This window comes from Chiloscyllium punctatum, chromosome 38, assembly GCF_047496795.1.
Source record: "Chiloscyllium punctatum isolate Juve2018m chromosome 38, sChiPun1.3, whole genome shotgun sequence".
NCBI lineage: Eukaryota > Metazoa > Chordata > Chondrichthyes > Orectolobiformes > Hemiscylliidae > Chiloscyllium > Chiloscyllium punctatum.
The window spans coordinates 40280876-40295284 of NC_092776.1; the positions used below are offsets into that span (position 1 = coordinate 40280876).

Genomic DNA, 14409 nt, shown 5'->3' on the forward strand with positions numbered 1-14409 from the left:
TTAAAAGACGTGGGGGTGTGGTTTTGCAACCATCCATGTTTCTAATTGCCCAAGATTGGCATAAATGAAGCACACCCACCAACACAGCAGGCAGGCTAATCTGGTCACCCATTTGGGAAACCAGCCACTTTTTTCACCTGCCAGGAAGGTAAATAACAAGGAAGGGGGTGAACCAAGGCCTTTAAATGGCTGTTAATTAACCACTTAGGTGCCTTCATTGCAGGTTATTCAAGAACATCCACAATGGATGTTCTTGCTAAGCTTTAAATTAGTAAAGTAGCAAAAAGGGTGAAATGTCTGTCTAGGGCCAACTTGCTGAATTATTTCCCCTTTTGGCTGCCTTTCTCACAACCTTCAAGAAGGGAAAACTGCATACAAAGACTTTAATTTATTGATTAGTATCCCTTAAAACTTTAATTTCCAATTTATATACCTGTCCATTCACAGCACTTCTCTGAGACTGTACAATGTCAGGTGATTAGGAAGCAGGCGTTTTGGTGCGACGTTAACATCCACAATAAATCCTATGAATTTGTACACAATACAAGAAGTCTGAGCTATGACCCGTGTGCTGTAATTTTGCATAAAATTTTTTGTTTCTGAGTAAAGTCAATGCATAAAAATATTATCTACCATAACTTTGTCCTCTGTTGGAGCAAGAATTCACCAGATAGCAAGTTCAGAACCTTTGCACAATAAGTTCAGGGATGAAGAGAAAATCAGACAGCATATCATTTTTTATACATACATAACTGTGTGCAGCAAATGATATTCATCATTTCATTGAACATGTAAAGAACAAAGGTCTCTGATTATATCAAGGCCATTTAAAAAAAATCAAATATTTAATTACAAAATTATTTAATTATCCACACATCATTGCTATAAGCAGTAAATAAAATTATTTCTAAGCTTGGTTTTAATAGTGGCCATCATCTAAAATAATCTCAAAATAGGCATTTTCCCTAGATCCAATTCTTTATCTCTTTGCACGTATAACTCTGTCAGTCTGGTTCTGTCTCTGCCTTTCTTAATGTCGCTCACTCCCCAGCAATATTACCATCACCTTGTTTCCTTGACCAGGCAAATTCAGTCAGAGGCCCTAATCATTATACTGCTGTGTAGCAAAAATAAGCTGTCTACTTGATGCAACATTTCATGTGCATTAGCTTTATACCATCTGTACTTCAAGTAACCTTAACTATATCATAATTGCAGTATTATGAAAGCTTAACTCCTCCTTACATATCTAGATAAGAACTAAATGTTTGCTTGATTTGTACTCATAGAAAGATGAACCTTCATGAAAATTTCACATTTGCATTGCTCTTCTTAAGATACCAGTAGCTTAGTTCTGGATTTTTTCAGTCCTGATTAAAATTATTGACATTGATTTTCCCTCATTTTTCTTTCTGTTTTGAACTGCTTCTGACAGAATAGTAGCAGTATTCTATGGACTTCAGTGTGTATTCAGAGCATGGAATAGACACATGTTTAGTACCTAACAGGTTCTCACATGACTCATTGAATGGTGATTTCTGTTGAAGATTGAAATCAAAACTGCTTTTGTTATCTACAAATAGCATTGTGTGAAATATAAGTGCAGATACTGCAATATTGCAAATCAGAGCTGATTGCTGAATTACTTGATCCATTTTAATTTTTGATATCATGGTTTTGTTCATGACAATGTAGCATTCAGGGTTTATGCAAGTTGGCTTCTAAACTCTATTACTGCTTGATCTGTTGAATTATCTAATTGACACTTCAGTCAGTTATAAACAATAGCACAGTTTATGTAGACATCAAGCTGATCAGTTACTTTATAAAAAATTAGCAACTGCAAGTTTTCAGGGTTTTTATCGTTCAGTAACTATCACTTTTAGTCTATGTACTTCTTAGCTAATTGAACTGTATTGCCTTTTGACTGGTTTCTGCTGTTCATTTTAATCACTTTAATACTGCTGCAGTAGTAAACTCTCTCTCTCTCTCTCTCTCTCTCCCCCTTCATTGATCTTTCCCGATTCAGAATAAAAAATAAAGCATCTGATCCGTAAAATGATTTTGCATTATAATTAGATTGTATCACTTTCCACATTTACTTTATTGCCTCTTGTGATTGCTCAGATACATAATCATAAAGATAGAGAGCTCACTTTAGAATACTGGAGATGGTGGCCTAGCTAATGTGTGAATCGTCTCATATTAGCAAACGGCATGTTGAGCACAATGCACTAGGCGTTACAGATTGTACAGACATGGAGCTGTAAACAGCCGCTGTGCAACATCATCTATCATACCATGGTCCGTTAACTCACCATCATGTTATTTTATGCTTTCTGAGCCCTAACACACCAAAGGTTGGCCACTGCTACGGAGCTGCATAACTGCTTGATAGCATGTGATAATGAATGCTCAGTGAAGTGTAGGTTTGTTTCTGCTTGTGTGCTGCTGTAATTTGTTTATCTGTCTTAAGATTATGCAGCCGAAAATCTACAATTTTAAACTGCTTTTGAAAATTATCATCTTGAATTTGATGAATGCACTTGAACTTCCTGCTATGACTACATGATGATTCCAGAATATTGAAAGTGTCCATGCATATATATAAAAGGTTACATTTTGATTGTAGGGAATAGTGCTTTATAATAATGTGTGTGACCTTAAAGCAGCTCATTGCATTCAAAACTAATTAGAAGATTGTTGATTTCTTGTGTTTTATGTTGTGACTTTATTTAATTTTCTGTGATGTCCATTTGACTGTACATCACAAGCATGAAGTAACAGACTCACAAGAACCTTTTTTTTGGAAATCCTTTCATAGATGAGACCTAATTCAAACCCAGTTTTCCTATTTGAATCTATTGCTTCCATGGCAGCTGCTTGTCTCCATGCATTCCCTGTTAGTTGTGGGTGACTGAATGGATACAGGCTCCCTTAATGCTTTATGCTCAACTCAGTTTGCAGTGGAGCCAAAAATGGGTGGGTGAAGTACCAGTCGTTTTTTTTATATAAGGTACATCTCACAAATAAAATTTGATCCTGAGAGTTTTACACAATTGAATTGATCTTAAGATGATCCTCTACTTAATTTACAACTGAAGAAGGACAGACACTATAATGAGAGCAGGTGGCTGAATTGAAGTTTGAAGCTGTGGATTTGTAGGGCATGAATGAACATTAAAGCTGGCTGCAGAAACTGTAGACTTGGATGACGTTTAATTGAAGCGTGATGCACAGAGCTTATACTTGCTATTTACTGTCCTATTCTATTTACACAGCTTCAAGCCTCACAAAATATCATGGGCGATTCCGTTATTTCCATAACTGAACAGAATATTGATTTGTTTAACTTGCTAATAGGTGGGAGTGTAGCCTTAGCTTGATCCTGACCTTTCCCCCATCGTATGGACTGAACCAAGTTATGTTTATGTCTCTGTAAAATAAAATGAGAGGATGAACCATTGACAAAAATGCTGAATAACAATAAATTGATACTTTTATTCCAACAATCTTTGTACCTCCTCTCTACTTTCAATGAATAACTGATGGATGAATAGACCATTTTTCTTTTAAATACTGTGATGCTAACTTCACCATGGAATGCAGTGCAAACAGGTTTATACTCCAAGCTGACAGTACAATAGTAAATTTTGAAAGTGTACAATGTTGGAAATAAAACATGGTGCTTTGCTGTACTGGGATGGAGACAATGAACATGTTGCCCATGCTATTCCTCTGATCTGATTGCTAAAATGGAAAAAAAACTACAAAATAGTTGATTACTTCAAAGAATGGGGCTATACTGAGCAGAACAGGTGAGGGCTTGCACGTCTTTTACAATGTTGGTCAGTTTGTTTTGTTTAAAAATAATATAAATTCACATAAAGCTATTAGGAGCCAGCTCCTTAGCACGTTAGAGTACCACTGGCTACTCACACCACTTAACCCTTCCTGTTCTCCTCCCCACAAATGATCTACCTGAGAACTAATACTACAATGTAACCAACTGAAACTAAAAATCCTCAGCACAAACAAGCTGCCTCTGTTGGTTTGACAGGCGCTGACAGCTCACCCGTGGAATTAAAATGAAACTTGAACTAACTGTGCACATGGCAGCTGTGCCTCTTGTTTCAGCTCTGTCATGTGTTCACCAATTTCTCATCCATACTGTTAGTGCAGAACCACATTAATTGGGACTGGCCAGGATACTGACGAAGGACAAATAGAAATCCGTCCTGCCAAATTCTTTCAAATGTCATATATTTTGTCTAGCCATTCATATGGATGGCATTTTGCATCTTTGTTGTACAATGATTTGTATCTTTCAACATAACTTTTAGAGGGTCTTAATAAAAATAATTTGTAAGCACTTTTGGCTTACTTGTGAAGGAGAGTGAAGGTTTTTTAGGTATTCTTGACTCAATGGTAGCTCTCTTATTTCTGAATCAGCAGGTATTTCTTACAGCCCGACTGCAGGAGCTGAGCAAATGAGTAGGCTGATGCTTAAATATAGTACTTGAGGAGTGTAACATTGTCAGTATGGGACTTTCTAATCTGGCTACTTGCTCAGGTGTATCTCCCAAAGCTTCAGTTATATTTCTATTAATCAACCTTTTTAGATATGTCATAACACATCTCAGGGTAGGTGGGCCTGGAAGTTCCGGCCCTAAAATAGTGACACTACCACTGCACCACAAGACCCTTCCCAAAGTTGTAAACTGCAATAGACTGCAGCCTTTATAAGGGCTGGGCCGAATGGAGCAGAAAGCAGAAAGATTGGGGAGAAAAGCTTTGAGCAGGAGATTCCAGGCAGAGAGGTGACAAGAAGGAATTGGCAAAGCAACAGTTTGATATTGTTTTAAAAAAAGCTCAACACGTTCAATAATCCCACTAAAATTAGAATAAAGGAAGCATTATTTAGGGAACATTTCTAATTTACCAATTTCGCAAAGAAACTAAATTGTGCAATTAGGACTGCTTTAAATGGGGGATAATAGAAACATGAATGGGTTACTCAGCCCTTAGAACCTATTCGGCCATTCAATAAGATCATAGCTGATCTGAATTTAACCTCAGCTCTACATTCCTGAATACCCCAATAATCTTTCATCTCTTGGGTAATCAAGAGTCTATTCACCTCTACTTTAAAAATGTTTAAAGATTTTGCATCCACTGCCTTTTGAGGAAGGGAATTTGAAAGACTCCACACCTTCTAAGAGAAAAAATATTTCCTCATCAACGACTCCTTATTTTTAAACTATAGCCCCGGTTCTAGATTCTCCCCAGGAGGCAACACCCTGTACTTACAGCAAAGAAGAAATCTTGTGGTTGTTAAAACTTTGGGTAGATTTGCTTGTGTGCCCTCTTCTGAGATGCAAGGTATCACAGGTCATGCAACTATGTCAACCCTGTGGTATACCTAATTCAGGAGAGATGAATATTTGTGCATGCTTTCCAAAGAAAAGTAATAGAGGGAAAGTGTGAAGATTTTATTCTAAGCTAACTTAAATAAAATCATTAAACAAAAAAAAGAACTGAAGGTACTGGAAATCGAAGACAAATATTGCTGGAAAAATTCAGCAGGTCTGGCAGCATCTGAGAGAGCAGAGATAATGTTTTGGGTGTAGTGACCCTTCTTCAGAACAGTCAGTTTGTCTGTTATTTTTCCATTAGTTCAAGTGTCTATTTGGCTCGATTGCGAGGACCTTTGTTTTTATAGTTCAAATCCCTCTGCTATGCTTGACCTAAGTCTAGCTCAGCATTAGAGTGCATAATCATGGCTGGCACATCCTTAAACCAAAACCCCACATCCACCTCTTCAGATGGATGACACCTTCTTGAATGATAGAGATGCGCAACATTTATACAGCAATCATCAATTCTACCATGGGACTGTCTGCCTGATTGCCCTCAGTTGGTTTCTCAGAGATCTGCATCGCGTAGGTATGGAGCTCTGGACAGCTCTCTTGAGACTTTTCATTAACGACTACAACCTTCTTCTACATCGATTCATGTCTTCAAGAACTCCTACTAGAGCATGAAGTGCCAAGTGCTGGATATATATCCACATAGCTTGCCTTTTTTTAGGGGAGCTTCTCCATTTTCCAGTCCATTTAGACAGTAAGAAGTGAATTTATGACCTTGTCTCTCAGTCACTAATGAAAAGTACAGTGCACTCCGTTGTTAGTTTCATAAACCTTTAACCATAGATGCCATTTGTTCCTTAGCTGCTTGAAAAGTTTTGAAGATCCATTGGCAGAATCCTCTGTTTTCTGTGGTGCTGAGCTTGGAGCTGGGAAGGCTGTTTAATCTGGCTGGATGGTAGCGTAGCTGAACCCGACCATTTTTCTGCCTCTGCCAGAATTCAGTTGAACTGAGTAACAAGTTAGACCATATCAGAGTTAAAAGTCAGCCACATCGCTGATTAATGGCCACCTAACAGCCTCATCCTGCCATTGGTGCAGAAAGACCTGCCACCATGTGGCATACATAGTGTAACCAGCTTGATGGTTTCCAGGCTGGGAGGTGGCTTGAGGGGTAGAAGGGGGTTGGTGGCTAAGGTTTGTGGAGGTGGTTTGGGGGGGTGGGGGGCAGTGGTGGTGTCCCTTAATCGAACACAGTCTGAAAGCTACAGCACAGTGTGCTAACCCTCCTGTACCTATCTCCCATGATTCACACACCAAGGAACCTGTCTTGCCATTATTTATCGGTGGCCTGTGCCACTCTGTGATCCTGGGACTCAAGAGCCTGTCTGTTATTCAGCTGAACTGCAGAATTACCAGCCTCTGATTGATTGGCTGGCAGCTCTTGAGACTCCCAGACTCTGGCACGTGATCTCTGGGGAAGGTCTCACTGGTCTCACTTTTTTGAATCATGGGCTTTCGCATAAAGAGGCAGCTTTATCTTGGCACCCCCCCCCGCCCAAGGTCTCACCATGATTTTGTGTATTATTACAGATTGATCATGATTAGCTGATTCATTTTGCTGATCCCTCTATTCAAATTGTGTTCCATATAGTTCCCTTTGCAAATCCATAATTATTTTATCAAACGAAAAATGTTTAAACATTTTTGAATAAATGGAAATAAACTTACATAGAATAGCTGAGACAAACTCGTGGAGAAGGTTACTCGTCATATTACATCAGGAATAAGGCCACAATAGGAATCTGATTCTGCTTCACCCAAAACCATTCAGACCATCCCCACAGCAGCAGATGACCTCCCATTCAGATAGCCTTGCAGAAGCCTTCATTGCCTCTTCCCAATCTAGACTAAAAACATCAGTGAAAATTTCCCATACATTGTATCAGATGTAGAACTGGCCTTTTGAGTCTCACTAATGTTAGTTTAAAACAGTAAACTTTAAGAGTGTCTCACTCTATTCCTAATATTAAGACGCTTAGCAATTGGTTTCATTTACTTTCTTTTGTCTGGTCATCAGTTTCACGAGGCATTCATAGGTCTGCGAAAAACACTTGCTGTCCAATCCCAAAACTCTTTCTTCACAAAGCAATTCTCTCAATGTCATTCAGAATTTGGCCTTGTCAGAGACAGGAGTATTACACAGTAAAACTTCTTGCAACTTATTAAAAAAATGTGAAGACCCTCCACTGGGCCCTATTCAGGGTTGTCATAGTAACTTCATCAGGTTGAAGCTCATGCAACAGTGCAGAGGACGCAAAGTGCTGATGGCAGTCCTAGAGACACCACATAAATGTGTATTTAACCCTGACCCACTCTTCTGCCCTTTCACACGGCACAGCACAAAACAGAAATCCTGTTCTCCTACTAATGGGACAAAATAGAATTAAGGGAATTAGGCTATCAAATAATTGTGATGCAAAGTTACAAATGCTAAGAATCGAAACTTTCAAGTGCAGCTGTTAATAAAACACTGCAGAATGAACGACAGGAAAATCATTGACCTCAAAAACCCAATTGATATAATCAGATAACTGTGCTTATGCACAAATAATACAGAAATTAAGGCTCTTTGTATAAATAAAAATTCACCATAAATAGGACTTATTCCAACAGAACTGGTCTTAAATTCAACTTCTTTTGAAATACACAATGGGTTACTAATTAAAGACTGACACTGCAGTAGAAATAAATTGATGCCTTAAACTACATGAAGACATAAATGTTTTTTATAACCAATGTTTATTACTACATCATCTGCTTATTCTTGGTGGCTTTGTGTGCAGATTAATGCGAAGTATTTAATGATTATGTGTTAATGGTCCCTAATACAGTTTTCACCAATTGTGGGCAACTATCTGAGTACTTGCGTCCAGTGTAAAATAATCAAGCTGTTATATGGTGTAATCCATCATGAATAAAGATGCCAGTAACAACAAAATCATCAATATTAGAAACTGCCACATAGTAATCGCACAAACACCATCTTGTAGATAGAATTATTGTTTAGCAACTTTATTCAGCTACTTTGAGAATGATGGTCTTCTGTCTGCTACCTTTCACCACCCCTGTACAGTATGTTGGTTTTGATTTGTAATTGCTGGAGCAAATAGTTCACTGACACTTGGAACAGTTTTAACAAATCCTTGCAGGGGTGGCCTTCCAGCTCTACTTGTTTGTTAAAACTCTTGTAGATTGCTTTCTCACTGCTTCTAAATATTTGCCTTTGCAGCAGAGCAATTGTGAAAAAGACCTTTGCTGTGAATAGCCACTCTGTCTCTAAAGAAAGTGATCTCTGTTTTACAGGCAGAAAATGATGAGAAGTCAGTTATCTATGACAACATTGGACCAAATGTTTGCATGGGGGACCACAAGGTAAAGAATACTTTGTTGCTAAATTCAATAGTTTTGTTGAATGCAATGAATGCTATTGTCTCTTCTATTGGTAACATTACTGTATGACATGTTGTATGCTGATTATTTTTATTTTCCTTTTACTCATAATTTATTTCCCAAAAGGTATATATGAATTGACTTTCAAGTTGTAACAAGTAACTATTGAATTATAATTTAGTTGGTTGCACGACTCAATCAACTTCTGTGGTCAGAGATTGCAACTCTGGAAAAACCACATGGTCTAAACAGTATAAATTCAAATTGCTTGGTAATCTGCTTTCAACGTATTTAGAATTTAAATGATGTAATGATCTCATTTCTTGGCTGCAATTTTATAGGCTATGAATTGCTCAGTCCAAGCTGAAATGGTTTGATTCCTATTTCTTTAAATCTATTCCCCACACCACCACCCCCAAGATTATCTGTAACAAATCCCTGGTCATTCTAAACATGGTCACTAATCCATTTGAAAATGTCCATAGCTGGGTGCATTTAATATATAGATGCTAATATGTTGCATAAAGCTTTTAACTTATATTTCTTAGATTCTTTGAAGTCATTCCCAAATGCATTGTGTCAAAGTCTGCTGGAAACCTTGGTTGCACTGTGCCCTCACATAGAACATAGAACCATAGAACAATACACTTCATTATTATTTTTGGCTCAGATTTTAAGATTTTAAGAACCAATTGCATTAGGTCTGGGTTATTGGTCATTTTCTTCAGAGGTGAAGCAAATCTACAAATGCCTAATGCAGTATATTACCATAGAATCAGACTTTTTGTATTTAATTATTTTACTCACTTACATGTATAGGTGCAATTCTTTCTCACCTGACAGGCAATCTCTGCTGAATGGGAATTGGGTGGTACAGTGGCTCAGTGGTTAGCATTTCTACCTCATAGTGTCAGGGATCTGAGTTCAATACCACCCTCAGGCAACTGTCTGTGTGGAGTTTGCACATTCTCTCTCTGTGTCTGGGTGGGTTTCATCCTGGTGCTCCAGTTTCCTCCCACAGTCCAAAGATGTGCAGGTTAGGTGGATTGGCCATGCTAACTTGCCCATAGTGACCAGGGATGTGGAGGCTAGGTGGATTAGTGATAGGAAATGCAGGGATACAGGGACAGGTTAGGAGCAGATCTAGGTGAGATGCTTTTCAGAGGGTGGTGTGCTCTTGATGGGTCGAATGGCCTGTTTTCACACTGTAGGGATTCTATGGAATAAAAGCTCATTCAACAATATGTACCATCTGAAGCTCAGATTTTTCAATTGTGGTTCATTGTGGATTTTTGTGAATGCTCAATACAGTACGAAACAAAAAAAAAGAGCTGCGGATGCTAGAAATCTGAAATTAAAACATATATTTCTGGAGAAACCTGCTGAGTTCCTCCAGCAATTTGTTTTTGCTCACAATATAATACTGTTGTTCTTGTCCGGTGCGTTAAATTTTAGATTCAATGCCCCTGTCCCACTTGGTTATACCGGCCTTTCCATTGAGTCAACTTTATAAGTAAAATAGCTGAGATTAGCTGTAGAACTGAACAAAATGGCCACTAAACTTGAACAGTGTGCAGACCATGCTGGAGTTTTTTTGGAAGATATTGGATATTCAAGTAAGTGTGTGATACGGTCTGTTTCAAGAATGTGATAGTAATGTTGCACATATACTCCAGAATTCACTTTCAATTCTCCAATACCGACTCTTTGTTTCATTCTGTCAACTCAGGTCACAGTCAAGGAAACTTTATAAGAAATAAAACAAGGAAATTGAGAATTCTTACCTTAAAGTGCTGGATGCACACTGGATCTGAGAAAGCTAATATTTTCAGAATTGCTCTTCATTGGGTCTGATCTCAATACTGACACAATCCGAACTTACACCATTAGCCATTTTCTTTTGGGTGTTAAAGCAGCTGCTTTGTATTTCTGATCATTTTTAGTATTTTTCTGCTATCAGAACTAGAACTGTTCTATGCATTTCTCAGTGTCTGTCTGACTCTCGGCCTTTTTCTGACACCCAAATCCTCTTTCAGTCCCCACCACACTTGGTGTCTGAGTCTCCAACATTGGAATCTGCTCCTCATTCTAACCCTCCTCAGATTCAACGTCTGACTCCATCCTGACTCTACCACTCACTGAGACCCCAGCATCTGAGTCCAGCACAAATTCAAAAGCCCTCTGACTCCCTAACACATCTGGGAAGTCCCCACCTGCCTCACTAACCCTTCTCTGTCACCCCAATCATTTTCTCTCTCCTTTCCAGTACTCTGACACCTAGTGCCCCTGCTGACACCTTAACATCTTTGAGATTTCCTGCCCTCTCTGGCACTTTGCAACCACCTGCCATTTCCAGCCCAAAATCTTACTGCCTACCCTTCCTTGACTGCTTGCTGCATCCCAGACTCCTCATCATGTCTCATTAATACCTACTCTGACACTCGGCACCCCTTTCTGACTTCCTGTCCCTTATATTTACTACCCTCTCCTTTGACTCCTGCCCACCATGATTCCTCACCTCCCAACTATCCACCCTTTGCTGATCTTCCACCCCTCGCTAACTGATGAGGCTCCTAAATCTTCGCTTGCCATTCCCCTGTAACCCCAGGTTCCCACCCACCCTCTTCCTGACCCCCTGTTGGCTCCCCTGTGCAATCTTGCCCTGTCTCCAAATTCCTGGCCCCTCCTTTTCTCATAACTCCTTTGTCATACTTGTCCATTGTGGCTATGTTGTACTTTTCTTTGTTTTAATATTGGTCTGTTTAAAATCAACATTTACACAAGTAAATAAAGAAACCTAACTGACTGAAAGTATACAGTGGATTCCTGTCGATGTCAAAATTAGAATTTCTATAAATTAAAAGTTGAGTCAAAACAATAATGTTTTTAAATAACTGATGTACATTAAATAGGCATTAAGTTCACTATAATGTCTGGTAAGCTGTTGATATCAGAGGATAGCATTATTGAAATCTTGAATACACAGCATAAGGATTCAACTCTTCAAGTTTCCTGGGGGATTTCTTTTTCCAATTCTTTAATGTATAAAGTCCAACTTGAAAACTTAATTTTGGAAATGACGTTTTAACACTAATTTGTTGATTTCCTTACATATGAAAGCTTTTTAACGGCACACCAAAGATTTATGCCATCAGTAGTCAATATCAACAAGGTTAAGTACTGCTGTTTGTGAGTACTATTTGGAGTGGGATAGGAAATTATTTTAATGACAAGATATTAGTAATACTATATTTTGCCATTCTTGGTTCTCTATCGTATTGGGTCGATTGGTGTCAAACTGATACTGACATTGATAACATTCACTGTTATTTGTGCCAAAATGTTGCAGCAACTTCAAATGAGTGGAGATGTGTGGTTAAATGTCAAAGCCAAAGCTGGCTGCCCAGATTTTACCATTACACTAAGCTCTCAAAATAAGACTTTTTGATCACCATTGAAATCTATTGAATGTTGTGAGGTTGCTGTGGTTCACACAGTAGATACATCTTATCACTGTTTATTTTTCAATCCTTCAGTTGGATTAAGGAGCCATCCTGCTGTATTTAGGTTCTGGACAGCCTGTTTCCCACACTGTAATGTTTCCACCTCATACCTCAGCAATTTAGTGGGTAAACATTCACTGAGCTGAAGGACGCAGAGACCAATTCAGCCAATATCAGACGATGTTCGGAGTCCTCTTACAGCAATTTCTGCTCCACTATAGTCAAAAGAGGAGAAAATGAACTCAACATCTATTCTTTATGACGTCTACAACCTTCACAGATATAAAGTCAGTGCTGCCATGTAATCAAACATGACAGTGAATTTGTTCACAGCAAGCTCCTACAAATAGTAATGTGCTAATCACTAATTAATTTGTTTTAGCAGCATTGGTTGAAATGTGATGATTAGCCAGGATGCCAGGAGAATTTCCTTACATGCAATCTTTAATGTTCTTAAAAAGCAGAGTTGATGCCTTGGTTTAATGTCATATAAAGGACAATAGATGGCTTATCATATCAGGCAATGGACTGTTGAACACAGATGATAATTAAATTTATTAACTGCAATGGAACCAATTATGCGACACTTTGTCCAATTTTGCCACTACCTGAGATGAATTTCCACCCCATCATCTCCAACAGGGTAGCACTCCCTCAGTACTGCATTGAATTGAAATTCTTTCTGTCACTCTCTTTCATCCTTCATCGACGCTCTCTCCAATCTGATCTCTTCCAACTTCTCTTCCCTTCCGTTCCCTCCACTATTTCATTCTGATCAATAGATAAGCAGTTCACTGCTGCAAGATACCAACAAAATTGGCAGAAAATATTATGAGAATAAGTAAAACTGAAATTTTCTCATTAGAAAACAAAAGCAGTCCTAGTGAACTGGCATTCATAAAAATTTCAAAAAATGTTTATAAGCTGAACATAGGTAATGCTAGATAATTCCTATTGATATGAGGATATATTTTTCTGAACCCTATTTATATATGGGCATATGAGCATTTTCCATAAACAGTATTTATCTCGTAGACACATGAATATTTCTAAAATTTCTATTTGTGTAGTAGTTACATGATCAGGATGAACAGTATAACTCTGACCCTTTCAACAGCCTGCTTCTTTTAAATGTATAAATAATTTATAATACAGTTATAACTTCTAGTTACATTGAGTTTTTTATTCAATTGAATTTACTTGTACACTATCTATTCTGACTTTACATCCAATGCATAAGTTGCATTTAATTAGAGACCCTTTTCATGAAAGTCCACTGTTACAATGCTTCCCTGCATTATTCAATGGGCTGTAGTGGGTTGTTCAGTTGAATAAACCTGTGACCATGATTCATATTTTCCAATTAATCCAGATAAGATTTTTTTTACAGCACTCTAATGATTACAAAACTTACAAAAGAGACTCATCCCTTTTACATGCCCCTTGCCATGCATTATTATTTTCTGCTGGCCTTTAAACTCCTCCCAAGTACCTGCAGTGTGAATTTTTGAAGCCCTTCTCTTAAGGTTATATTGTATCATTTTTCAGAATAATGTCAGTACTTCAAAATCACTTAAACATTTTGGCTTCATATTCCTTGGTAATATTTGCTAATAATTGCCTGTTGATCTCAGACTTGGAAATTTTAATTTACTCGGCATACATAGTCTTTATTCATTCAGGGGACATGGGCTTCAATGGCTGGACTAGAATTTATTGCAATTCCATATTTGCCCTTGAGAATGTGCTGGTGAGCTGTCTTCTTGATATACTGAAGTTTATTTGGTGTAGGAACATTCGCAGTAGTATTAGGGAGAGAGTTCCAGGATTTTGACACAGTAATAGTGAAAGAGAGGGAATATAATTCAAGTTAGAATGGTTAGTGACTTGGAGGAGACCTTGCAAGGGATAATGTTCCCATGCATTTGTGGCACTTGTCCATCCAGATGGCAGTCGTTGTGGATTTGGAAAATGTTATCTGAAGTGCCTTGGTGAGATTCTGCAATGCATCTTGTCTCTGTTCCTAAGCTTCATTGGTGGAGGAAGTGAATATTTGTAGACTTTGTGCCAATCAAATGGCCTGCTTT

At 38.2% G+C, this 14409-nt stretch overlaps 1 protein-coding gene across 2 annotated transcripts in view; it reads left to right on the plus strand.

The window, feature by feature from the left end:
• The window catches only part of LOC140463542 (inositol polyphosphate-5-phosphatase A-like), a 528804-nt gene that overhangs the window by 505893 nt on the left and 8502 nt on the right, over positions 1 to 14409 (plus strand). For both annotated transcript variants that reach the window (XM_072557674.1, XM_072557675.1), the window contains exon 14: positions 8733 to 8801. In XM_072557674.1, the coding sequence (XP_072413775.1) occupies positions 8733 to 8801 (69 nt within the window). The remainder of the gene's footprint in view (positions 1 to 8732; positions 8802 to 14409) is intronic.